The following is a 27,058-nucleotide window of genomic DNA, read 5'->3' as shown; positions in this document are numbered from 1 at the left end:
GAGATTTGTTATATATCAGTGTGCACCTACTTAACTGTACTTAAACACTCATAAAAACACATAAGAAATTTGGGGGGGAAAAGTCACAATTCTGAACAGTTATTAAATTTCCATATAAATCACAAGGAAGGCTTTAAAACTGCAGTTGTTTTTCTTCCTGATATTCTAATTCAGCAGTTTTGTGGCATGACCACAAATCTTCGTTTTCAACCAGCAACCCAAGTGAATAATGTGGTTAGAGCATAATCACATTTTCATAAACAACTGAAAATACTTATTAAGCACTGAATGTAACATTCAGGATGTCTTAAGGCAACAAGTAAACATTTCAATCCCTATCAAACACATTTCTGCCCTAAGCACAAAAATAAAAAACCCTAAGATACAATGAAACACATCTGAGGTGATGAAATTCTTTATTGCTACTTAGCTCACATATTTGAATTTCTACCATTTTATGTCTGGTCACTCATTTAATAAGCAATTAACACTTTATATTCCTCAGAAGCATTTAATGAAATACCTTGATTTAGTAAGCTATTGGTAAAAAAAAATGTTCAAAAATTTGTACTTACCACCAAGAAAAAAAAAAAACTAAACCAAAAAGCAACTGACAGGTACTATTTAAACAGTCCTCATAGTACAGTCTGCTATTAGTAAATATCATTTTTTAAATTTAGTCAGAGATAACAAAGTCAAATTATTCCTCTAGAAAATTTTAATTTTCTAAGATTAATTCTGGGAAGATATGACTGCTCTCTAAAAAAGAGAAAGACCAGATAATGCAATTTCTTATGTAACCCTGGACATGTAAACAAAATTTTCCTTACCTGACAGTCTGATCATAGAACGTTCCAGAATCATCAGGTACCACCTCAGGTGTCTGCTGTCTTTCTTCAGGCTCCTCTACTTCTTCCTCAGATTCTGAGAAAAAGATATTTAAAAAATAATTTGTGCTTACCAAATTCACAGTTCATTATTTTACAATGTCTACTACAGGTGAGAGATTCATGTCTCTTAAAATGATTTACCAATAAAGATGAGAGCAGGAAAAAACAATGTCTACTACCAAAAAAGAAAAAGAAAAAGAAAGAAAATGTGGCCATAAAAGAAAACATATGCCATACAAAAGTAAAGAAATCAGGGTATTTGATAAAATCATGGCACGGATTTTAAGCTCAGAATTAGTATTTTGGTTAACACAGAATAGTACCCTAATCTACCTTATTGGAAAAATACTACCTAAAGTAACTGTCTATAAGGCTATATATTACACAATAAATATGAAGCACTTAGAACGTCTGAACCATACAATAAAATTCAAACACTATCGATTTGAAGACTATTCTCCATTGGTCTGCTTTTGCACATATTCCATATCTACCCTTTCTTTCAGACTATCTTTCAAATACATTAGTATAGCAAAGAGCCTTAGAAAAAAGTGTTTCTCCAGAGCAAAGGGGAGGTATGTTTACTGCCTATCAGAAAATATTTGGGTTCCCTGTAAGTGTTTCACACCTTTAACAGCTCACTGCAATGCGAGCATCATCAGGTCTTCTTCATGGTGTCCTGTGGGAACTAAGGCAAAATGCTACTACTGCTGCTGAGAAATCTAAATACTCCTGAACTTGGAGTCTTAGATCTTCTCCCAAACTCCATGAAAAAGGATAACCAATTAGAATTCTATATGGGTAAAACCTAAGATTCTTCATATGTCTTAACAAACATTAGTTATTCATAATGAAGAACAAATAAAATTATTCAAGAAACCCATATTCTCTTAAAGTCCATCTGATGCTGTCTAAAATGTTTAGATAAGTAACTTACAGTGCTTCACTACTTACCCTCCTGAGGCTCAGTGACAAAGCCACCAAAGACCTCATCTTGGTATCTGAAGATATCATTATGAACATAGAATTTATTTGCAACAGAGCCCTGCAATGCCAACAAAAAGTTTTCATTTATACAACAGACTTTTTAAAAAGTCAAACTGCTACACCAGTGATTCTCAACTGTGAGATTATGCTATCAGGAGACACTTGGCAATGTCTAGAGACATTTTAGTTTTCATGACAGTTACAGACACTAACAACTATCAAGCAGAGAGCAGGGATGTACATGATAGTCCCCCAAAACAAAGAATTAGTTAACCCAAAATGCTGGAAATACCAAGATTAAAAAGTCTTTCTTTATACTAAAGCTATTTTTAAAAAAAAGTGTACATTCAAATACATTTTATTTGTTCAAAATATTTATCCTCACCACAAGATGAATACCAAAAAAATAGATAAAAACTATTTAGCATGCAAAATGCAAAAGCTAACACCTCAAATCATTAAGAGGCAATCAGATTCCAATCCTTAGTAGATATTTAAAATTCCCTGTATTTGCATCCAAAAATATTCATTCAAGCACTCAAGGGTAGTTTAGTTAAGAAAAAATAACTTGCTCACATTAGGTCTAAGACATACCCAACTCCAAATCCAATTATGTCATTTACTATTTATTCAATTAAAAAAGTTGTTCCCTCATCCATAACAAAGATCAACATATACCTCAGTGCATGTTTTCAAAGTTTATACAACAATGCATTATATTAATGTTGAGTCATCCCTTTAAGTCTGATATATAAAAATAAAACTTTTAAAAAAATATTGTGTTCCCTTTAAAGGGGAAAAAAAAAAAAACAACAACAACCTAACAGCCCAGAGCAATTCTTTGCATATTTAAAAGTCCTTCAAATCTTTTTTCTTTTTGGTAGTGGGAACTGAACCCAGGATGCTTAACAACTGAGCTACATTCTCAGCCCCTTTTTATATCAATCTTATGAGTTGCTTAGGGCCTCACTAAATTGCTGAGGCTGGCTTTGACCTTTTGATCCTTCTGCCTCAGCCTCCTGGGCCGCTGGGTTTACATGTGTATGCCACAGTGACTGGCTAGAACAGAAGTCCTTCAAATCTTTCACTTTAAAATAACACTCCATTTAAAAATTGACTAAAATGACTTCATGTAACTTTTTCAAATAGACAAAAATATCTTCTTCTCAAACAGTTAAAAAAAATAGGGGTATTAGGTTCATTATTTCAAATATTAAAAATTACTTTAAAGATTAATGCTAGAAAAAAATCATTTTTCATCAAGTCTTCAATAAGTCACTTCTACATATTTAAGCAGACAGGCTTCTTGACCTAGTTCAGTTTGGAAGACTTTCATGATAAGCCTAACTACAAAGAACCAGGGTTCCTTGAAGAAACAGCTGATTCTACAATTGGGCTAGAGCAGGGACAGTGAAAACTGAGCCTGGGACATTTTGCTCCACAATGTTACAAAGTGACACCCCCTCAAAAAAAAAAAAAAAAAAAAAGAAAGCAAACAAAAAGACACAAAAGCAGTTTGCAGGGGTTCACTCTGCCTTATCTGGAACATTTTAGACATGAAAGTTAGTAATGGATTACAACTCATTAAATAAACCAAAAATCCACAAATGATTAATAGATAGGAAAGGGAAAGTCCTTTATGTCAACTGATATGGGATTAGAAAAACTCCATTTGTCACCATCAGAATAGCAACTGATTTCAACCAAGAATCAATGATTGCTGAAGTTAACATACAAAAATTTGATGGGTAACAGGATGTTTTGTATAATCTCAATCTACACAGTGCACAAATCAGAAAAGGTAAAATACTTAACTTTACAGGAGCAAAACCTGGTGAACAACACCTTACCTAAGGTTAACATCACTAATAAAACTAAATGACAGTGCTGGGGTTGTGGCTCAGGGGTGGAGCACTTGCCTGGCATGTGTGAGGCACTGGGTTCAATTCTCAGAATTTCATATAAATAAATATAATAAAGGTCCATCAACAACTAAAAAATAAAAATCCAATAAAAAAATAAAGACCCCTTCCCTGGTCTATCTTTAAAAAAAAAAAAAAAAAAAAAAAAAAAAAGACATCATACACCTCTTTAATCGAGGTACTAAAAGATACTTATGTATGAAGTGCTTACAAAACAACATCACTATTCTTCAAAAATATCATGAAAAATAAAAGTATAAGAAACTACATATTAACTACATATTAAAAGACTGGAGAAACATGATAGCTAAATGGAATGTGTAACTGTGTATTGAATCTTGGACATGAAAAAAAAAAAAATCACTGTGAAGGACGATACTGGTATATTTTTTGAAATTCAAGTAAGGACTACAGACTAACAGTTACATTGCATCAGTATTTCCTGAATTTGATTACTGCTCTCTGATTACAGGACAGAATTATTTATTCTTAGAAACTGCCCACTTAAACTGGGGGAAGGTTCTCAGTGGTAGAGTCCTTTCAAGGACCTACGTTCGATCCCCAGCAGAACAAAAGGAAGAACAAAATCAGCATGCAAGTATTTAAATAAAAAAAATTAAAAAAAAAAAAAGGAAGTCAATGCCCACATACACATCTACACATCTGAGCATAACTAGAAATAATATCTCCAATTCCTTTTCAAATGATTTATAAGGGGAAAAGTGATACCTAAATAAACAAAAAATTATAGGCTGGATGTGCAAAAGCCCTGGGTTCAATTTCCAGCATCATGAAAAAAATCTTTAAAAATTATACATAAGTGGGTGAGTGTTGACAGTAGCTCTATAGCTCTAGGTAAGGTTTACATAAGAGTTGCTGTACTATTCTTGCAACTTCAATATGAAAGTTCAAAAAATTATAAAGATATGCACAACCTTTCACTTTTTTTTCCATATATTTCATTACTACAGCAACAACTATCATTACTACACATACCTCAGGGGCAAGGACAAATGTTTGCATGAATCTTCTCAAAGCCTGGTTGTTGTTTGATAACAGCCCCATCACCTGGACCACCACACCATCATTAAGAGTAGCATGAGCATCAACATGGCGAATCTTGGTGTGGCAGTTGGTGAAGTTTTGTGACATTACTTTCCTGTGAATTTCCTAAGGAATCGAAACCAATAGTTAATGCCTTCACATTTACAAACCTACAAAATATGCCCAAATCTTCTAACACAACAGTAAGAGTAAGTACATGTTTAAGTTACAAAAACGGAAGAGTATTTTCTTTGTTACTCTATTCCCAGTAACCTCACTTGAGTCCTTTAAAATAAATGTCCTGAATTAACACTTTTAAAAGCTTAGAAAACATGATCTCCAGGCTAAACCAATATCTTCTAACATACAAAATATTCAGAATATATCATACAATGTGAACAAATGAAAATCACATAAGCTACTCAACAAACTATCATATTTATAAATAGTAACTACCTAAACTTCTACAAAGAAGTTGAAAAATTCAATCTTTCATTACCATCAAATCTACTAAGCATGTATCTATCTCAACTTTATAGGTGGTTTTCTGGATGCTTCCAGACCCAAATAAAACTTGGTATACTTACTTTCTGTCCATAGACTGCATCTGCTGGCTTTCCATTTGAATCCAATCCCCCATGGACATAGGAAGAGTTCTTTCCATAAAATCTGTACCACAGGAAGATAATTTATCTTTTATCTTCAAGAATCCTAACAATAAGTATTTATTTTTCTCATTACACATCTACTTCACTGAGATACTGTTGAAGGCAGGAATTATGTTTTCTTTTTTTTAATCTCCATATGCAATCATCTATCCATCCCCTACATGCCACTCAGTCAACATTTTCTGAATAGGAATGGATTTGGTTAGTGAGGCAGAACACTTATTTTCCAAGTGATAAGTTCCACATTTCAGGATTCTCATGTTGGAAAAAAATCTTACAGTTCACGTCAGCAAGATCAGTCGCTTAAAACTGAAGTTTCTGTTTTCACAGGGAGGAAGAAAACAGGAATCAGGCTGGGGACAGCCATATTCTCCCTAGGCTTAGTGAGTCCTTTTAGATTTGAGAATGCACATGAGCAGTTCCCATTAAACACTTGTAAATTCATGTAGGCGGTTTTAGAAGTTTTTAACTATTTCTGCTGATGCAGTGAGAACTTTTAATTCCCTGTAGCTTTCATTCATCTCTATCTTCAAATGCTGTTTTCACTACAATGTTCTATCAGAAAAACACACAAAAGGCCAAGTATAGGCATAATCACTATTAAATATTTGTGTTATGTCTTCCAGATATGTTATGTTTTTTAAATAAATGAGCCAGTAACATTACTTTGTATCCTGACTTCATCTCCCCAACCCCCAAAAAAGGAATAGGTCTGGAATCACTAGAACCCATGTCTGCCTTTCTACTTTTAAAGCTACTAAGAGGATGTACACATGTCATAGAATCCATTCACTACTGGCTAAGCCACTGTTCATTCTAAGATGTACCTATGTACTTCAGAGATAAAAAATAATAATGATAATGTGGGAGATGAAAAAATAGACTTAGAATGACAATATTAACATACATTAATGCATTTGATTAGTTTTTTTAAATTCTTGCTTCTTTTTAAACTTCAAGTTTAACTAACTTGGAGGACAGACAATAAAACTTTCATAAAACACAATGAATAGGAAAAAAAAAAAGTTTGGGGACTTGTTCTACCACTTACTCCTCTGAGTTTCTACACCTACGAGTGAAGTTAATACCTAATGCCTTACTAAAAAGTTTTTGGAGGTAAGTGCTTAGAAATGATAAAACCTTAAAAACAAAAGAAACCAAAGTGTTTCCTTTTCAATGTAAAGCCAAATTGTATATTAAAAATGAATTTATATAGAGGGATAAGAGGGGTGGGAGGGGTGGGGGGGAGAAAAAAAAATAACAGAATGAATCAAAAACTATTACCCTAGGTAAATGTATGATTACGCAAATGGTATGCCTCTACTTCATGTACAGAGAAACAAGATGTATCCCATTTGTTTACAATAAAAATTTTTTTAAAAATGAATTTATAAGCCAGGCACATTGGCACACGCCTGTAATCCCAGAGGCGCAGGAGGATCAAGAGTTCACAAAGCCAACCTCAGCAACTTAACAAGATCCTGTGTCAAAAAATAAAAAGGGCTGGGGATGTGACCCAGTGGTAAAGTGCTCCTAGATTCAAAACCCATGGCTCCCCACCCCCACAAAAAAAAATTTGTAAAATTTTCTCTTATTCCTCATAACCATGTAACACTGAATATGTAAGTTGGCCACAGTATTAAAGTAAAAAAAGAGTCTGGTCCAGCAAACATACAAGTCCACATAAATAGTTTTGTATAACACAACACTGTTTGTAAAAGGAAATACTAGAAGAAACCTACATCATGAGGGAATTAAAATATGCTACATCTCTATAAAATACTGTCATCACTAAAATTAAGTGATACGTGTACTACCATTAAAGATGACCTCAGATTACCAAGCAAAATAAACTAAAAGAGAGTTTGCTAATGGTTTGTTAAAACATATTTGCATATAAAAAAAAAAGTTAGCATACTATTACCAGATACTTTAACAATTTGTTTTTGTTTTTCTAGTTTTTGCAGTGCTAGGAATCAAACTGATGGCCTCTTACATGCCAAGGCAAGTGCTCCACCACTGAGCAACATCCCCAGCATTTCACAATGTTTTTTCACATCTGTTTTTTAACTTAAAACAAGCATACATTTCTACTAAAAAGATATTTCAGTTTTTTAAAGTACATCAATGCTGAATGTTACTATAGGAACAATCTTGGATCTTCTTCAATACATTCTTAATAAATGAGATTATAGCATTTGTAAAGTTTAGGTAATGGTTCCTTTTAAATAACATTTGTATATTCTTTTAAATTTTATAATGTTAACATCCAATACTTATAGCTACTCATGTAAAAGCACTGTTACACAATAACCTCACAAGACATATGATTCTCAATAGAAGAATCTCCAAGTATAAGCACCACACACTATAAAAAAGAAATCAGATGAATAACTTCTTACCTATGCAGCATATCTGGGGCCTGGTTCAGCAGTGTGTAATACTGTCTCACAAATTCCCGCCCGACCAGCAGGGGACTAGGCTTCTCCATAACCATTGCTTTGGTCAATTCAACCTGGGGTGGAGATTGGAGATAAACATTATAAAACCAAATAAAACCCACACATACCAGTGACATTTTACACATTCAAATTTACTGAATCAGATGAATATATGTGAGGGAAAATCACTATGAAGAATTCATTATCATCCCCAAAATTCAATTTTCTTAACCGGATTAAAAAACTCAATATACAACCTACCATAATTTTCTTAAATACATAAAAAACTACCCTGTATTGTGCACATGTACAAATATGTAACAAATCCCATCATTATGTACAACTATAATGCACCAATAAAAAATGTGAGGAAGGGGCTAGGGCTGTAGCCCAGTGCTAGAGCGCTTGCCTAGCATGTGTAAGACCCTGAGTTTGATCCTCAGCACCACAAAAAGATAATAAAGGTATTGTTTCCATCTACAACTAAAAAAATAAAGGAAAAAAGGAAAAAAAAAAAAAAAAAAAGAGCATTCCAGTCGTAAAATCAACATAAGATTTGTAGCAACAACATTAAGACTCAAGGACAATACCCTTCAACAATATGGCACTGACATCCAGGTACAACCTATCACACCTTACACTCCACCTAAATCAGATACCACGTAAAAATATATAAAGCATGTGGTCCGCCTACAAAAAATAATATTAAAAATTAAAAAAATAAAAGCTACAAAATCAAGATTTCTAAATGTACTTATTAGTTCATCTTATAATGGAACCAAAAAGACTATAAAAATCAAATGGGAGGGCTGGGGAGATAGCTCAGTCAGTAGAGTGCTTGCCTCTCAAGCACAAGGCCCTGAGTTTGATCCCCAGCACCGCAAAAAAAAAAAAAAAATCAAATGGGATAAAGTTAACAAGATGTTTTTAATCAGCAAAATAATTCCTACTACCTTAAAATTATCATGAAGGTTTGCAGATAATACCTATGAGTACTTAAGATACTTATCAAGTTCTCAATTATTGCCAAGTATTATCAAAAAGAACTTTTAGAAAATAATCTGATGATATTCTGACTTTTTATTTAAGGGAAAAAACCATTCTCAACTTACACATATAAGCAAACACATACAGACACATACATACACACTAACCTAATTATGGCATAGAGAGAAATTTTTAGTTTGTTGTTTTAACAGGATGGGCAAAATGCAGTCCTCAACCACTGATCTACATCCCAGTCCCTTTCCTTCATATTTTTTAGTCCGGGTCTTAAGTTGCAGAGGCAACATGAAACTTGTGATCCTCCTACCTCAGCTCCCAAGTAGCTGGGATTACAGGTGTGCACCACCATACACAGCAAAATGGACTTTGATCAAATTCTGAATAAACAATTTAAAGAGAGATACATTTGCCCTAATCTAGTTTGTTTATTTAATAGATAATCTTGCTTTTTTTCAGGCTAGCCTCAAACGCTCAGAACAAGCTCAAACTCTGACTCAAATAATCCTCCTACCCCAACCTCCTAAACTGCTAGGATGAAAGGAGCACCATTATACATGGTTCTTGCATTATTCTTGAAGAGCTGTCCCACATACCACCTGTTTCACTAAAATCTGTATCAGTCCTACGACTGTTCTTCATTTTCCCCAAATTATAGCCCCTCAATATGGAACAGCTTCCCAGTGATACTAGGAAAATAATTACCTTCAGGCATGGTTCTCTAGATACCAGGAACAAAAATCTGGAATTCAAGTCTTAAACTAATAAAGTAGACCAACCCAAGCAAAATGAGAGCTTACCTCTTTCCCTGTCCCTTGGTCTAAAATATAATTTCTGCTCAGCTCAGTGGTACACGCATGTAATCTCGGTAGCTTGGGAGGCTAAGAGGCAGAAGGATCAAAGTGCAAAGCCAACCTCAGCAACCTAGAGATCTCAAAATTTAAAAATTTGAAAAAAGGGGGCTGGGGATGCAGCTCAGTGGTTGAGTACCTCTGGGTTCAATTCCCAGTACCAAAAAATAAACAAAAATCTAAAAAAGGGCTGGGGATATAGCTCAGTTGGTAGAGTGTTTGCCTTGCAAGCACAAGGCCCCTGGGTTTAATTCCCAGAACCGCAAAAAAAAAAAAAAAAAAAAAAAATCTAAAAAATAATTTCAGATTTTCTTATAGATCCCAGATTCCTCAGATTTTAAAGATAACTGTACATTAGAGATTCTCAGTAGTCGTTTATAGCCTGTGGTTTCCAAGATGTAGATTTCTCTTTGCCTCACTTAAACCAGAGCAATTCCACTTTTTTTATATATTAAAATTTCCTTATAAGGCTTCCTTTCTTAAAAGTGGTTCAGAGGGGTTAATGGTACAATAGCTCAATGGTAGAGCACTTGCCTTAGTACACTTGATGTCCTGGGTTCGATATCCAACACCACAAACAAAACAATCCAGGAGAAAAAAATCCTAAAATTAAAATAATTCTAATATAGGTCCATGGATGTAGCTCAGTGGTACAGCATGTGTTTATTAGCATATTCAAGGACCTGGGGTCAATCCCAGCACCACAAAAGGACAGGGGAGATTAGCTACTCTCATTCAAAATCATTAGCATCTTTCCCGAACAGATGAAAGGGAAAAAAACCATTGATTATGTGACTCTCAGACCTCACAACTTTCAGAAATGAAGCAAATCTCCCTATCCAGAAAAAGGTAAAAATATTTTCATTCCATTAAACTGCACTTATATATTTATATGAAAAGATTGAACAGAAAGTTTTGTTTTCTTGTCTTATTCTACTATACCCACAATATGAAAAGTAATTCAAAAGGCACCTTCTTCACAGGATAAAGAAATCAGGAGTTGGTCATGGTGGTGCACACCTATAATTCCAGTGACTAGGGAGGATAAGTGAGATGCAGAAGGACTGCATGTTGCAGGCCAGCCTCAGCAATTGAGTGAAACCCACATTCCTCAGAAAACTTGGTATGGAACCACCATTTGACCCCTCTAGTCCATTTGATAGCAAACAGATGGAGCTGGAGAATATCATGCTAAGCAAAATAAGCCAATTCCAAAAAAAACAAAGGCCAAATGTTTTCTCTGATATGCGGATGCTGATTCACAATAAGGAGGCAAGGGTCTAGGAAAGAACAGTTACTTTGGATTAGGCAGAAGGGAATGAAGGAAGGAGAGAGGATAGTAGAATGAATCGGACATTACTACCCTATGTGTATATATGGCTACTCAATGGGTGTGACTCTACATATATACAACAAGAAGAATGAGAAGTTAGATTCCATTTATGTACAATGTGTCAAAGTACATTCTACTGCCATGTACAACTAATTAGAATAAAAATAAATAAATAAACAAAAAGGGCCAAGGATGTGGCTCAGTGGTGGAGTACCCCTGGGTTCAATCCACAGAACTGCAAAAAATATTTTAAAAATTAAAAAAGAAAGAAAACAGTAATTTACTTAATGTATACCATTTTTTTTCTGTTACTCTAAGTACACTCATTTCTCTTCACCACTATCTGGTCTTCCTCCCCAGTTCATGTTACAAAACACCATTATTATACCAATTATGTCAATCTAACCGTATCTTTTATTACTATCAAAAGTCTTTATAGGGCTGGGGAGATAGCTCAGTTGGTAGAGTGCCTGCCTCACAAGCACAAGGCCCTGGGTTTGATCCCCAGTACCGCAAAAAAAAAAAAAAAAAAAAAAAAAAAAAAAAAAAAAAAAAGTCTTTATAATATAAATTTCTAAAGAACATTATATCAATCACTACTACTCTCACACAATCTTCCTGTGCAAAATGATAAAAATTCTTTAGGCTCTACATCAAAGGCAAGAAAATGTTAAAAAAATATATACATACATATGATCTGCTTTATTTGGGGTTGAAACTGTTAACTACAGAAACATGGAAAAACCATTAGCCAAAACAAATTTTAATACTGTAATACTGAAGGTGCAGAAGTTTTAACATCAGGCTTGCCTCAAATACCCTTGTAAACTCCCATTTATAGTACAAACATTATTAGTTCTATGTAAATGGCAGCTAACTCCTAAAGTCTCTCCTTTAAGCTCCTTAATAAATATTGTTCCATCCGGACATGGTGGCACACACCTGTAATTTGATGCTAGGGAGGCTGATGCAGGAGGATCAAAGGTTCAAGGCCCACATTAGCAACTTAGTGAGGTCCTAAGCAACTTAGTGAGACCCTGTCTCAAAATAAAAAATAAAAAGAGCTGTGGATGTGGCTCAGTGATTAAGTGCCTCTGGGTTCAATTCCTGGTACCTAAATAAATAAGACATAAGTAAATGCTGCTCCAAAGAACTAAAGGAAAAATGGTAGCAGTTATTTAAAATATTCCACATGGGGTGGGATGTAGTTCAGTAGTACAGAGTTGGATTATATTCTAGGTCCTAGCTTTAAAAAATCCCCAGTAAAAAAAAAAAAAAAAAAAAAAAAAAAAAAAAAACCCTAACGTATTGAAAGAATGAAAGCTTGCCCTAAATAGTAAATTTCTTAAACAGTAGGGACAGACCACATCTTGTTTAACTTTTTAGACCCTAAAATATTTATTTTCATGGTACTGGGGATTCTACTCAGGGCCTTGTACATGCTAGGAAAGTAGAAAGCACTCTCCTACTGCGCCACCAGCCCCCGTCCCTTTTTTTAAATCTTTCATTATCTTATTTTATTATGCTGAGTCTGGTCTGCAACTTGTGATTGCCCCCTCTCAGTCTCCCAAGTAGGCATGCACTACAATCTGGTTACTCCCTAAAATTTAATGTCTGATACATAAAAGACTCTAAAGAAGTTTTATTCAACATTCTTACCCAAAAGGTTAGAATTCAATACACACAAAATAGATTTTTTTCAGTGCTGGGGATTGAACCCAGAGTCTAGTGCACTTTAGGTAAGCTCTCTACCACTGAACTACATCCCCAGAAAGGAAAGTGGATTTCTTCTCATCTATAAAAACTGAACTGTCAAAAGATTTTTCAGTATTTACATTATGACAGAGGATACAACAGTTTCCCTAATAAAACCAAAGAGAAAACTAACCTAAGGTGTCACAAACCCAAAATAGTTGCCTGAAAGGAAACTTTATAAAAAGGATGAAAAGGGAACCAGGTAGTTAAGAAACTTACGCAATTGGATCATTATATGAATATGTACACTTAAAAATTTTTCAAATTGAACTCTCAAAACTTTGCATATTTTACTGTATATGCATTAAGCCTTCTAAAAAGAAATTACTCAAAAAATGCTCTGACATTAAAGGGAAAAAAAAAAAAAAAAAAAACTTCTGGATAAAGTGGCACATGCCTGTAAATCCAGCAACTCAGGAGGCGGAGGAAAGAGGATTTCAAGGTCAGTTTTGGCAGGCTGGTGAGACCCTGTCCCAAAATAAAAAGGAAAAAGGGTTAGGGATGTAGTTCAGTGGTAGAACAGTCTCTGGGTTCAATCGCCTGTGCTTGGGGGTGGGGGGAATCCTGAATATATCATAACAATACATTAGAATAATCAGGGGATTTGTTTGGCAGTAGGAACTGAACCCAGGGCCTCTGTGCACACAACGTTCTACACTAAGATTCCAGCAGAATAATTAAGAATATTAAACCAACATGCATCTGCACTACCAGTTAACTACAGAAAGGTCAAGCAATTTCTTCAGTTGTATACATAGTTTCATAGTTTTGTGGATAACTTGTTCATTCAATTTAAAGTCTTTTTGATTATTCTTAGTTTAAAAAAAAATTGAGCCCAAAAGACTTGAGTCTATTGAGTTTATACCCAAAGGTCTTACTACTACAGTGATGTAGCCACATCAATGTTTATAGCAGCTCAATTCACAACAGCTAAATAAAGAGTCTTTATTTCCCTTATTAGAGAAATTTTGTTTTATAAATGATTTCTGAAATCTTAATTTTTTTCTGGCCCTAACATAAAACACAAGTTATAAGAAACATGACTACCATAGTAACTCCTGAGAGTAAGTCTTTAATCTCTCTTATTCATCAACTCTCAATTCTATCAAATCAAATAAAAAAAAAAGAGAAATGCAGGGGTGGGGTTGTGGCTCAGTGGTCAAGCACTTACCTAGCAAGTGTGAGGCACTGGGTTGGATTCTCAGCACCATATAAAAAGCAAATAAATAAAGATATTGTGTTCATCTACAATTAAAAAAAATTTTTTTAAAGAGAAAGGTAAATCAAAACTACATTGGGAGTCCATCTCACTCCAGTCAGAATGGCAATCATCAATACAAGCAAAAATAAGTATTGGCAAGGATGTGGGGGGAAAGGTACACTCATACATTGCTGGTGGGACTGCAAAACTGGTGCAACCACTACGGAAAGCAGTATGGAACTCCTCAGAAAACGTGGAATGGCACCACCATTTGATCCAGTCATTCTACTCCTAGGTTTATACCCAAAGGTCTTACTACTACAGTGATGTAGCCACATCGATGTTTATAGCAGCTCAATTCACACCAAACTATGGAATCAACCTAGGTGCCCTTCGACAGATGAATGGAAATTGTGGTGTGTGTGTATACAATGGGGTATCACTCAGCCTGAAAGAAGAATGAAATTATGGTAAATGGATGAAACTGGAGAATAATATGCTAAGCAAAATGAGCCAATCCCAAAGAACAGCCAAATGGTTTCTCTGATATGCAAATGCTAGTTCACAATAAGGGAATAAAGGTAATTTGGAATAGACAGAGCTGTGTGAAGGAAGGGAAGGGGGCATGGAGGGAGGAATGACAGAATGAATCAGACACTACCACCCTATGTGTATATATGATCACACAACCTGTGTAACTCTACATCATGCACAACCAGGCGAATGAGAAGTTATACTCCATTTATGGATAATGTGTCAAGATGTATTCTACTGTCATATAACTAATCAGAACAAATTTCTTATTTTTTTTTATTATAAACAAATGGGATACATGTTGTTTCTGTTTATACATGGCGTAAAGGCATACCATTTGTGTAATCATAAATTTACATAGGGTAATGTTGTTTGATTCATTCTGTTATTTTTTCCCTTCTCCCCCACCTTTCCCACCCCCTTTTCCCTCTATACAGTCCTTCCTTCCTCCATTCTTGCCCCCCTCCCTAACCCTAACTCTAACCCTAACACTAACCCCCAAATTTTTTAAAATAATGAAAAAAAAAGCCAACTGAAATGGATTTTTCATGGAAAGAACAACATTTTGCCAGTTACTGATCCACTGTGACAAATGTTTTATAAAAACTATTACATATGAAGGAAAGTATACACACCCAGAACTATGAAACTACCAACAGAAAACCCAAGGGGAAAGTGCCAATGAAAATATATACTAAAAAGTTCCAAGATTCTCCCATTCAAACACTCTTGGATACACTGTGTCCTTTCTAAAAAGAGCTTTTTAGTAATGCCTACAAACAGATTCTGGCTGTTCCCAATAAAATAAGCATATATGAATGGAAAGAGTATTGGTAATAAAAATCATGTATCAAAATAAAGAATAAGAAATAATCCAGTTTTATTATTTCAACCAACAAAAACAACTCTTCCCCAAGCTGATGTGGGGTCTTCCTATAAGACCAGAGCAGCTTTTCCAAGCAAAGTTTGTTGTAAGCCCAGTGTTCAGGGGGCTGAGGTCCTAAGCAACTTAGTGACACCCTATCTCAAAAAATAAAAAATGCTGGGAAGGTCGAGCACTGGTGCATGCCTGTAATCCCATCAACTTTGGAGGCTAAAACAGGATGATCGCTGAGCTCAAAAACAGTAAAATTGGTGATTGTGTAAACTGTTGGTGTCATTGATATTTCCATGATTTATGTGTATGTGAGAGTTAGGTATGTTTTTGCAATGCTGGGGATTGAACTCGGGGTAGCCAGGCATGGTGTCTCACGCCTGTAATCCCAGGTGCTCAGGTGGCTAAGGCAGGAAGATTACAAGTTCAAAGTCAGCCTCAGGAACTGAGTGAAGTCCTAAGCAACTTGGCGAGATACTGACTCAAAATAAAAAATAACGGGATTGGAGATATAGCTCAGTTGTTAGAGTGCCTGTCTCACATGTGCAAGGCCCTGGGTTCAATCCCCACCAGAAAAATAAATAAATAAAAAGGACTGGGTATGTGGTTCAGCAGTTAGGTGCCCCTTGCTTTAATCCCTGGTACCCCCTCCCCCAAAAAAAAATTCAGGGTATAAGTACATATAATCAACATAAGGTCTAAAATATTTTATAAAAACATAAGTACAGAAAGGATACATTGTTGCACTACTTATATTAGGAAACACATATTACCTTCCATATAATGTATATAGAACATTATATAATTGAATACTATGTAGTTATTAAAAAGTTTCAGGCAGGGTGGGGCTGTTGCTCCAGTTACTAAAGAGGCAGAGAAAGAACTGTCTGATGGACATCTAGGTTGGTTCCATAGTTTAGCTATTGTGAGTTGAGCTGCTGTAAACATTGATGCGGTTGCATCACTAGAATGCCGATTTTAAGACCTCTAAGTATAAACTGAGGAGTGGGATAGCTGGGTCAAATGGTGGTTCCATTCCAGGTTTTCTGAGGAATCTCCACACTGCTTTCCATAGCGGTTGCACCAATTTGCAGTCCCATCAGCAATGTAATAGTGTACCTTTTTCCCTACCTCCTTGCCAACATTTATTGTTGCTTGTATTCTTGATAACTGACATTCTGATTGGAGTCGCACGAAATCTTAGTTTTGATTTGCATTTCTCTAATTGCTAGAGATGCTGAACATTTTTTCATATATTTGTTGATTGATTGTATATGTTCTTCTGTGAAGAGTCCATTCAGTTCCTTAGCTCATTTATTAATTGGAACAAATAAACGAACTAAAAAAAGAAAAAAGAAAAAAGAAAAAGAACTGTTTGATCCCTAGCACCAAAAATAAAAAAAAATTTAAACGTCAAAAATTACTAAGTGAGGAAAAAGTTGCCCAACAATAAGTATTTAGAACTCAGTTTTCATAAGGAAAAAAAGTAATAACATTAAACTCTGATTAAGTATTCCTGGAAAAAAATCCAGAAAAACCTGTTACTAAATTTCTAATCCTCTAGGGCTACTTCACAGACCTATGTATTAATGAACTGTCGTGGGATGAACATGCATTATATTCATAATAAAATAAACAGCAGGCTACCAACATCCAATTACTAGAGGTATGTTATCTTACAGTTTTGGCTCTCTTGAAATGATCTTTAAAATCCCTGCTAGATATGTAACTTCATAAATTCTGCTGTGTATGTCATTTAATTAGTACACTTAAGTGGCATATTTAAGATAAATATGAAGACTACACAACAACCCTACTATTTATTAGCAGCAGGTGTAGTTGGTTCAATTTCAGTTTTTTTGCAGTGCAGGAACTTTTCTATGCCTGGCACTTTCTCTGAATTTTCAGAGCCATGCATCCCACCCAAAACTTATTTAAGTTGGGGAAGGGGGGGAAGGAAGATCTCTGTTTACCTTTAAATTTATATTAAAATAAGACATTGGCTGGGGAGATAGCTCAGCTGGTAGAGTGCTTGCCTTGCAAGCACAAGGGCCTGAGTTCGATCCGCAGTACCGCAAAAAAAAAAAAAAAAAAAGACATTAATTTATTCTGCTTTTCTCAAGTACCATATATTTTCTGATGTTTTATGAAAGGAGGAATTCATTTTGTGTTTGTAATATTACTCACAGTATAACTTCATGGGTTTAGGATCTAAAAAATAATGAAAGCATGATTACCAGTAAGGTATTTTACAGAGTAGGAAAAAAGTGAGACAGAAATATTCACTACCTACAAGTAGCAAAAAATTAATGTCATACTTCATAATTAAGTACCCTGAAAAGTACCTAAGGCACTATCCTAAGTATACACAGGGCTGGTGGTATAGCTCAGCAGCGAAGTGCTTATATCCATTCTCAAGCCCCAAGCTCCATCCCCAGCACTGCAAAAACTATACGTAACATATACACAAATCATGGAAATATCAATAACACCAAAAGTTCTGACTACCAATTTTAATTTTACTAGACTGACCCTGACTTCAATACTTTCAAATTTTTAACTTGCTTCCAAGTTTCTAGATTGCACAGCAACTTTTTTCCCTTCTTTTTGGTACTGAGGATTGAACCCTGGGGTGCTTTACCACTGAACTACATCCCCAAGTACTTTTTAAAATTTTTAAATTTGGAGACAGGGTCTCGCTAAGTTGCTTAGGCTGGTCTTGAACTTGTGATCCTCCTGCTTCAGTCTCCTGAGTCGCTGGGATTACAATCATGCCCAGGTAACACAGCAACATTAAAACTTTCCACTAGTAATTCTACTAAAGAGCAAAATGTTAAGGGTGCTTCCTTTAAAGTCTAATGAACTATAAGCATTGGTTCCAATTTTTAACTGATAAGCAGGGAAGCATAATGAAGGCCAACTATACTCCACCTGAATTTTAACAACAGAGTTTACTCTAACAAAATAAAAAATAGCAAATGTCTTAGTAGGTCACTATAAAGGCTAATTTAAAATTTTAAAAATACAACATCATATAAAAGATCAATATATTCATTATATACATAAAACTGCATATAGAGACGGGAGAGTAGACTCAGGGCTAGAGAGCTCACTTGGTATGCACAAGGACCTGGGTTTATTCCCCAGCATAACCAACCAACCCTGCATACAAATCACTAAAGAATAACTCTAGAGAAAAACAGATATATCTGGCAATTCTCAGGAAAGTACTAAATTAACAACAAAATACACACCAAGTTACCAGTAAAATGCAAATTAAAACCCATCACTCCTCAGTTGAGATCCCCCGGAAGTATTAGTATATAAAATCTCAGTTAATACTAGACATAGGAAAGCAAGTAGGAAGAAAAGTACCTACAAGATTGCTAAAGATTGAGCCTCAGCTGGTACAAGCACAGAGGAAAACACTTTTGCAGTTACCTAAAAACACTGATTTTAAGTCTGTAGGTAAAAGAGAGACTCGTCCATTTGCATAAGAATACAGAAGTAACTGCTGCCCTATTTCTAAAATATAAGACTGTAACAATCTACATGTCCAGTAGAGAAAGAATTGAATTCTGGTTCATTCACACCACAGAAACTTCTATATTTAAGGACAACCACATGCACACTTACAAGATTAAAAACTGACACTATTAATTATGGCAGGTTAACTGGAGTGAATTAGGGTTATGGAGATAAGTAACTATATAGGTACTATCTAGATATAGTCACCCTATTTATAGCTGTCAGAAAGCATGGAATAGATCTTAAAAGCAATGTCAAAATGAAAATTAAGTTGCCAAATATGTACTGTATAATAGCCTGATATATGGCTAATTGTGTTTTTGGCATATACAAAGCAATATCACATATTATTTATGTATACAAATGTAAATACATTCTTAATAGGTTGAACATGATAAAAAAAAATGGATCCATTTCAGAACGAAGTTCAGAAATATACCCAAACACATCACTGGACAACTAATTTCAAAAAAAGTACAAAGACAATTCAGTGGTAAAAGGAAACTCTTCAAGAGAGTGCCAGAACAATTCAATATTCATATGAAGGAAAAAAAAAAAAAAAAATCTACCAGAATCACAATTCATGCCTTACACCATATATAAAACTTAACTCAAAATGGTTCAAATCAGAATGTAAAATTCAAAACTACAGCAAATTTGTATGAGACTGAGGTAAGCAAAGATTTTAGATATACCAAAAGCATACCATACAAGAGAACAAACTAATAATGTGAACTCTATCAAAATTAAAACCTGTTCTGCAAAAGACACTATTAACAGCATAAAAAGACAAGCCACAACTGGGAGTAAATATTTGCAAAGCATATATCAGATTTAAAGAAAAAACAAAACACTTGTATCCAGAACATGAAGAATTCTCAAGCACAGTGCAATGGCACAAGCCTAATCACAAGGACTCATCTGTAATTCCAAAAACTTGGGAGGCTGAGGAAGGAGACTCAAAAGTTCAATGTCAGCCTGGGCCACTTAGGGAGACTGTCTCAAATGAAATAACAAAAGAGCCTAGGGAATTTTTTTTAGTAGCTTAATTATACACTGCCTCTGAGTTCAATATCCAAGTACCCATCTCAAAAAAAAGGCACAAATTTTGTTTCAAGGTTATGCTATATATTCAAATATTTGAAATTCGTTGACATTTTCCCAGAACCAGAGCAATTTTAATACAAGGCCAACCTCAGTGCTCAAAAGAGGAATAGCAACAACAATGGGCCCACTGTCAATCTATTTCCCAAACTCTTCACACTGACCACCTATCACCTTCCCTTCAGTAGTCTGACTGCTCCTCAGAAGAACTCTTGATCCTAGACCTGGTACAGGCAAAATACTTGTGAGTCTCAAGTACCTGATAATGACTGCAACAAATAAAACTCTTAAAAAAAAAAAAAGCCAGGCACAGTGGGACCCACCTGTAATACCAGCAACTCAGAGGCTGAGACAGGAGGATCCCAAGTTCCAGGACACACTTGGCAACTTAGCAAGCCCAGTCTCAAAAAATTAAAAAGAGGGATTTAGCTAATGATAGAGTACCTCTGGATTCAATCTCCAGTACTGCAAAAAGAGAAGAAAAAAGGCTACCATTATTGGCAAGATCTACTAATAAATGCTAGAACTAAGGGGAAAACTATGGGGAGTTGTAGGTCACTTGCATAAAGTATTCCCCCCTCCCAATATTATCATTAGAAGCCATATGTGCCCATAAATTCTGATTTTCTTCCCTTTATAAGAATGTAATTCCTCCCTTCCTTTGAATGTGAGCTCTTAGTAATTTCCCTCTAATCAATAGCAAAGAAAAGGGTAAAATACTAACCTGACAGATTACCTCAATCGAATGATCAAGGCTAAATTCAACTAATGATATTATACACCCATGATACAATGTGATAAAGGGTATGTGTTACACCTCTGTGGCACTTTCCCCAGAGCCACAAGTTCAGTCAAATCATAACATCAGACAAACTGAAATAAGATCTTAAGAATCAAGGTCATAAAACAAAGAAAAACAGATCAGAGGAAACCAAGGAGACAAGAGAACTAAATACAATGTGGCATCTCCATACAGATCATGAAACAAAAAAAAAAAAAAAAAAAAAAAAAAAAACCCCAAGACATTCATAAAAAAGCCTAAGGATACCAGGCACAGTGGTTCAGACCTATAATCCTAGTGACCACAGAGGTTAAGGCAGGAGGATCACAAGTTCTACAACTTAGTGAGACCCTGTCTCAAAATGTAAAAGATCTGGGTGTAGTTCAATGGTAAAGTGCCCAAGTTCAATCCCCAGTACCAAAGAAAAAAGAAAAACCTAAGGAAACCCAAATAAAGTCTATCATTGAGTTAACAGGATTTTATTTGGTTTTTGCAGTGTTGGGAATTTAACCTAGGAGCACTCTGGCACTGAGCTATATTCCCAGTCTTTTGTTTGTTTGCTTTGTGGGGGATGGGGAAGAATGGGGATTGAACCCAGGGAAGATTTATTTACCATAAGCTACATCCTCAGTCCTTTTTCAGGCAGGGTCTCACTAAATTGCCCAGGTTGGCCTCAAACTTGTGATCACTGTTCCTAAATATCAGGGATCGTAAGTGTGCACCACCAGGCCTTGCTGAGTTAACAGGACTTTTATCAATGTTAATTTCTATTTTGGTAAATGTACCAAGATTGTGTTAGATAATAACATTAGAAAAGATTGATAACCGGTACACAAGACCTCTCTATACTGCAATTCTCCTATAAGTCTAAAATTATCTCAGAATTACTGAATTCTTCTGGGGGAAGGGAACACTTCCAAGAGTCCACAAGCTTGGGGCTAGGGTTGTAGCTCAGTGGTAAAGAGCTTGCCTAGCATATGTGAGGCACTGGGTTCAATCCTCAGCACCACATAAAAATAAACAAACTGAAGGTACTGTGTCCATTTACAGCTAAAAAAAAAAAAAAGAGTTCACAAGCTTAATAATTTGCTATCTTTTCTTCAAGTATCCCTTCTCTACTCCAAAGTTAGAAACTAGTCACTTAGGTTCATAATTTAGGAAAACATTTTTCATCAAGATGAAAAGACAATTACAGTTAAGACTAATGCTTACTTATGAAATCTCAAAAACATTAGCCTCCCATCTTTTACATCTCATAGACAGCTGCACACACTCTAGGAAATCCTAAGGGCAAGCTGAGAAAGTCCACAAACCTAGATGTACTTAAGGCACAGTCAACAGGCCTGCATAAATAGAGGATGGGAGAAAGTTGGAAAAGTAGGTAGGTACCACATTCAGTTTTCATATTCTATATTCTTCAAAAATTTTTGAATGAGGAAATAGCTGGTTATAGCACCCTATTAAGTATTACATGTTTTACAAAATAGAAACTATTTGGGTTTCACAGCTTCGATTTTCTTTTCACCAAAAAATATCAGAATCCCTACAGTATAAAGGCACTTTTAAAAATATGCAAATCAACCAGGCAGTGGCACACACCTGTAATCCCAGCCACTTGGGAGGCTAAGGCAGAAGAATTAAGCCAGCCTCATCGACTTAGAGAGAACCTGCCTCAAAATAAAAATTAAAAGGTCTGGGGATGTAGTTCAGTGGTTAAGTGCCCCTGGGTTCAATCCCTCATACCAAAAAAAATCATGCAAATCTGTTGTGGTTGTAGCTCAACGTCAGAGTTCATGCTTAGACGCTGGGTTCAATCCCTAGCAATTAAAATATGCGAAATACACAAAAATACTGTTACACAGTCACTTAATACCCACCAAAAACTGTATCCCTACAAAGTACATGTGTGTCTCATCCAAGAAGCCGGATTTTCTCCGAACTGTTTTTACTGAATACCAAAAGTGCAGCACATATACTAAAAAGCAATGTAAAAAACCTGAAGACTTGGTTTACTAGGTCACAACCTATGAGGAAAAAAATTTTTATATTGCTTTCTGCTTTTTAACCTAACTTTATTCTTCATGTGTGGATTATTCCCACTCAACCCCATCACCTGGCTTGCAATTCAGCCTTCTCTACTAAAGCCAGACAAGGTGTCCACAAACACCTTAAGGAAAACAGAAAGCTGTTTTAAGATATAAAAATATAAATGTAGTTAGCTGCCAGTATGATCAAGAACTACTAGTGGGATTACAGTTGCTGAATCTAAATTTAACTCCAGGGTTTGGAAGGACAGTTACAGGTTTTTCCCACTGTTGCCAAAAGACCAGTGGGGGGAGGGAGCTTTGCTAGTATCTCCTTTGTAGAGTAATAGTTTTATCCAAGACCATCAAAATGCACAATTAGATGAAAAGTACACAATGCCTATTTGAGGTCTGTAATTTTAAAATACCCAATTTTCAAAATGTTAAAAGACCAAGAAATTTTATTAAATTGACAAAGGAAAAAAATGGTTTTAGTCACAAATTCAGGCTTTATATTAAATTTCACTTTTAACACTGGTCATATTCATCCTAAGAACTATATACAATTATAAAGCTATAAAAATGTAAAATTTTGTGTCCCTTACTTTCCATGTAAAATACTAAAACAAGTTATAAAAAAAATCTATAATATAAGTAACAACAAAAAATGTTTCAACATAGATCAAGAACAAAAATTACCCAAGCCTCCTAATATTTCTGTAGTGGACTTCAACTGAAAAGCAAACTGTGGGTTAAAGAACTGCCTTCTTTTCTGTTAGAAACTTTGACTGAAAGAACTGAACTCCAAAAAAAGTGGCCTAGGGTTGGGGATGTAGCTGGGTACTTGAGGTCCTGGGTTTGATTCCCCAGAACCACACACAGTAACCCACAACTTGTTTGGGAAGTAGGGAGGACAAAGTCTTATACTACTCTATTATCCCAGTTTACTTCGATTCAGTTTGTGGGTATAGGAAAGGTAATTGGGGATTGAACCCAGGGGTCCTATAACCTGAACTACATCTATACCTCATTTTACTTTGAGAGAGTGTCAAAAAAAAAAGTTGCCAAACTTGTGATCTTCTTGCCTCAGTCTCCCTAGTGACTGGGATTACAATCATGTACCATCAAGTTGTGCTTCAATTCACTTGTTCTTGACAAATCAAGTGGTAACAGCAGCAATTTGTGAAATATAATGTTCATATTCCTGCCCAACTGATAACCATTTGTCTGAGGGCCAATAAAAATACATGTTTTTTTTTTTTTTAATATCTTTAGGTGAAATTAATGAAAACTTCCCCTAATTAAAGCATAATGTGTTTTCATTCTGATATATTTTGCTTGAAGCAATATTAAAGTTAGATGGACAAACTTAAAAGTTTAAAAGTAGATCATTATTGTTTTAACATCTGATAAATTACTCCTTTTCAGTCCGAAGTTAAAATGCTAATTGAAAACCTACCCTTAAAAGGCTAGCTAACCTGAACAGCATACAGTGCAAATTTCAAGTAAAACACTGTTACATTCGAAAGCAATCTGTTATTTATGGCAACACTAGCAAAGGTATGAAGTTGCCCATACAATATTTTGATTCTTTATTGCTACTTTCTGGTAAGAAACAATGGGTAACTCCTTGGCAAACACATTTACAGGTATTAAACTACCTGACTTTTTAACTTCTTTACATGAAAGTCAATTAACTCGGAACTAGTCCCCAAACTTTTGTTGGGGTTTTGTCTCAAGTGGAAACATTTGTGCTGTAAAGTTAATCATGTGAATCTAAAAATATAGAAACACTTACTTCATGAAACCAAGGAGTATACTGTTTTCAAAATACTCTAAAATGATAAATATACAAGGAAAACAAACGCAAGTCCTTGAAAGTAAGAAAGGGGTTTTACTAGGAGCCTAATAAGATAAATACAAAAACTGTATATATTGAATGTAGACAGACTTATCCAGGAAAGACCCAGAACCGCCCTAAGCATGCTTTTCAATAAATCACAATCACTGATTATTCATCTACAGTGATCAAGTTTATACACTAAGTGGACAACACCCTTTCCATTCCAATTTCAAATTTTAGCCTAGACTCTGTTGAGATCTGAAATTCATCATGCTAAACCTCATTCGCTTCAACCTCCAAGATCTTCCTCCGCAAGTTGGCTCCGACTTAAAAAAAAAAAAAAAAAAAAAAAAAAAACCGGAAAAAGATTCAAGGTCTACTATCAGAGCCTAACTTCTGCTGGCGGGAATTTCCCATCACCATGCTATGACTTTCAAATCTGAGCAGGAACACTGTCCACGCTCATTTGCATTTACTCATTTTCTTCTCTTTTTTTCCAGAAGCTAATCGGTCACCGCATCTATCAACATACAAATACATGTAAGCAAGTAGCCTTTCCTTTGTCATAATCCCACTTCCCACCCCGGTCTCCTTAGGAGGTCTTCAGACTGGCCTGTACAAATATGCTGCTGCAGTTTTCTCTGCAGTTGGCCTTTCGAAGCTGAGGCTGACCTCAGGGACAAGTGCTCGGGAGCAAAGGTGCCTTGAGGACGAACAGAGCAAAAGCAAAGAATAAACTGGGTTTGTGGGCGCAGAATCCAAAGAACACGGATCCAAATACCTTCCCCTTACCGTCTGTGTGCCTTTGACCAGATCACTCTACCTCCGTGCCTTAGTCGCAGTGAAATGAGAAAAATCGCACCTACCCCGCTAGGTCGTTGTGAGAATTACACGAGGCAGACAACTGGCTCAGCACAGTGCCTGGCGCCGTGAGGGCTGGGAACACTACGTGGTGTTGTCACTAACTCTCCATGCACGCGCTGCTCACTCGTTGCTTACTCCTGTAAAGCCAGGGAACCGCACTTCGGCTTTGCGGGCCTAGAAGAGTTACCGCGCTTCGGCGCTGTCCCCGCTCCCAGATAAAAACCCTCCAGATCCCCGCCGGGCTGTGTAGCCCGGTGACCAGACGAGGAAAGGCTCCCTGGCGCGTGGCGGATTGGGCAGGCGGGAAAAGCTGGTCAGCGGGCCGCGCGGGGCCCCAAGGCCCGGAGATCGCCGCGGGGCCCGGGCGGCGGCCGCGGCTCGCTCCCGCCCCGCGTGGCCGTTGGATGCGGCACGCGCACGCGGTGGACACGGTCACGCGCTCCAGGCGGCGCGGGTTAGGGAGTCACCGCGCGCTCGTCGGCCGCCGCGCGCGCCGGCGGCCGTTGGGGTGGGGGTGGGGGGACACGGCTCGCGGTGCTTCTCCGACTTCTCTTACACGACCGCTTCAACTGGTCCTCGTCCTTAGGCCGCACTGCCCCGCCCACACCCCTGCGTACCTGCACGGCTGAGCGGGAGAGGAACAAGCTTTGCCCCACAGCACAGAAGGTGGCAGGAATCCCTCACGCAAGTGCGTCCGCACACACGCGTGCTCCGCCGCCGGTCTATATAACCGCGGCTCAGCCTAACTTGTTACGGCCAGGTCGGGGGAGTGAAGGACCAATCCCGACTGCGTCCTCTGAGCTCTTCGAATAGCAATTGGGTACTGATTCAGGATGAAGGCGTGGCTCTTGATTGGCTTTGACTCATGCCTATAAGACTGTGAGGATCCTGCTTCCCTATAACGGATTGGCACTAAGACAGACCAATAACTGGAAGGCACACATGGAAGGAGGGTGGGAACTTCTTTGACCGATATCCAGAGTAGCCAATAACTACATGGGACTTCTCTCATTGGTTAAAATGTCTTCCCCTGGGCGGAGATCCGTTTTCCGTGCAGGAGCGGTTGCTCCACAAGGTGGGACCCGTGTACTTTGGGGAAGTAAACCCCAAGCAACTAGGAGGTGGGCACTGGGTAAGCCAAGAAATGCCCAGACCAATCGCAATGCCGGAAGAAGCTGATTGACACGGGGGCTGGACTGTTCCAACGAGACAGAGAGCCAGCGCCGCCCGTACCCCTGTGGGCGGTTATGAGGCTGTCCAAGCAGCGACTCCAAGCAGCGACTTCGGTCCACTTTCCTTTCTTAACCTCGTTTCTTGTGTCCGGCCCCTGAGGCTCCTTCTCCCGCCCTTCCGCACGGTTTGGTACACGAGGAACCAAATGGCAAAGTTTCTGTTTTTTTTATTCTTCATCC

At 36.7% G+C, this 27,058-nt stretch overlaps 1 protein-coding gene across 4 annotated transcripts in view; it reads right to left on the bottom strand.

The window, feature by feature from the left end:
• The window catches only part of G3bp1 (G3BP stress granule assembly factor 1), a 32,399-nt gene extending 6,000 nt beyond the window's left edge, over positions 1-26,399 (bottom strand). The window contains exons 1-8 of one of the 4 annotated variants that reach the window (XM_047555942.1): positions 26,264-26,356; positions 25,649-25,783; positions 13,291-13,361; positions 7,914-8,026; positions 5,431-5,512; positions 4,796-4,969; positions 1,845-1,935; positions 831-924 (exon numbers count right to left, since the gene is read on the bottom strand). In XM_047555942.1, coding sequence (XP_047411898.1) covers positions 831-924; positions 1,845-1,935; positions 4,796-4,969; positions 5,431-5,512; positions 7,914-8,008 — 536 coding nt within the window. In that variant the 5' untranslated portion in view covers positions 8,009-8,026; positions 13,291-13,361; positions 25,649-25,783; positions 26,264-26,356. Of the gene's footprint in view, positions 1-830; positions 925-1,844; positions 1,936-4,795; positions 4,970-5,430; positions 5,513-7,913; positions 8,027-13,290; positions 13,362-25,648; positions 25,784-26,263 lie in introns of all 4 variants that reach the window. The other 3 variants (XM_047555944.1, XM_047555943.1, XM_047555941.1) reach the window with 3 other exon arrangements.
• Between the last annotated feature and the right edge of the window lie 659 nt (positions 26,400-27,058).

This window comes from Sciurus carolinensis, chromosome 6, assembly GCF_902686445.1.
Source record: "Sciurus carolinensis chromosome 6, mSciCar1.2, whole genome shotgun sequence".
NCBI lineage: Eukaryota > Metazoa > Chordata > Mammalia > Rodentia > Sciuridae > Sciurus > Sciurus carolinensis.
The sequence above is the reverse complement of the archived record's forward strand: the minus strand, read 5'-3'. Positions and strand labels throughout refer to the sequence as shown.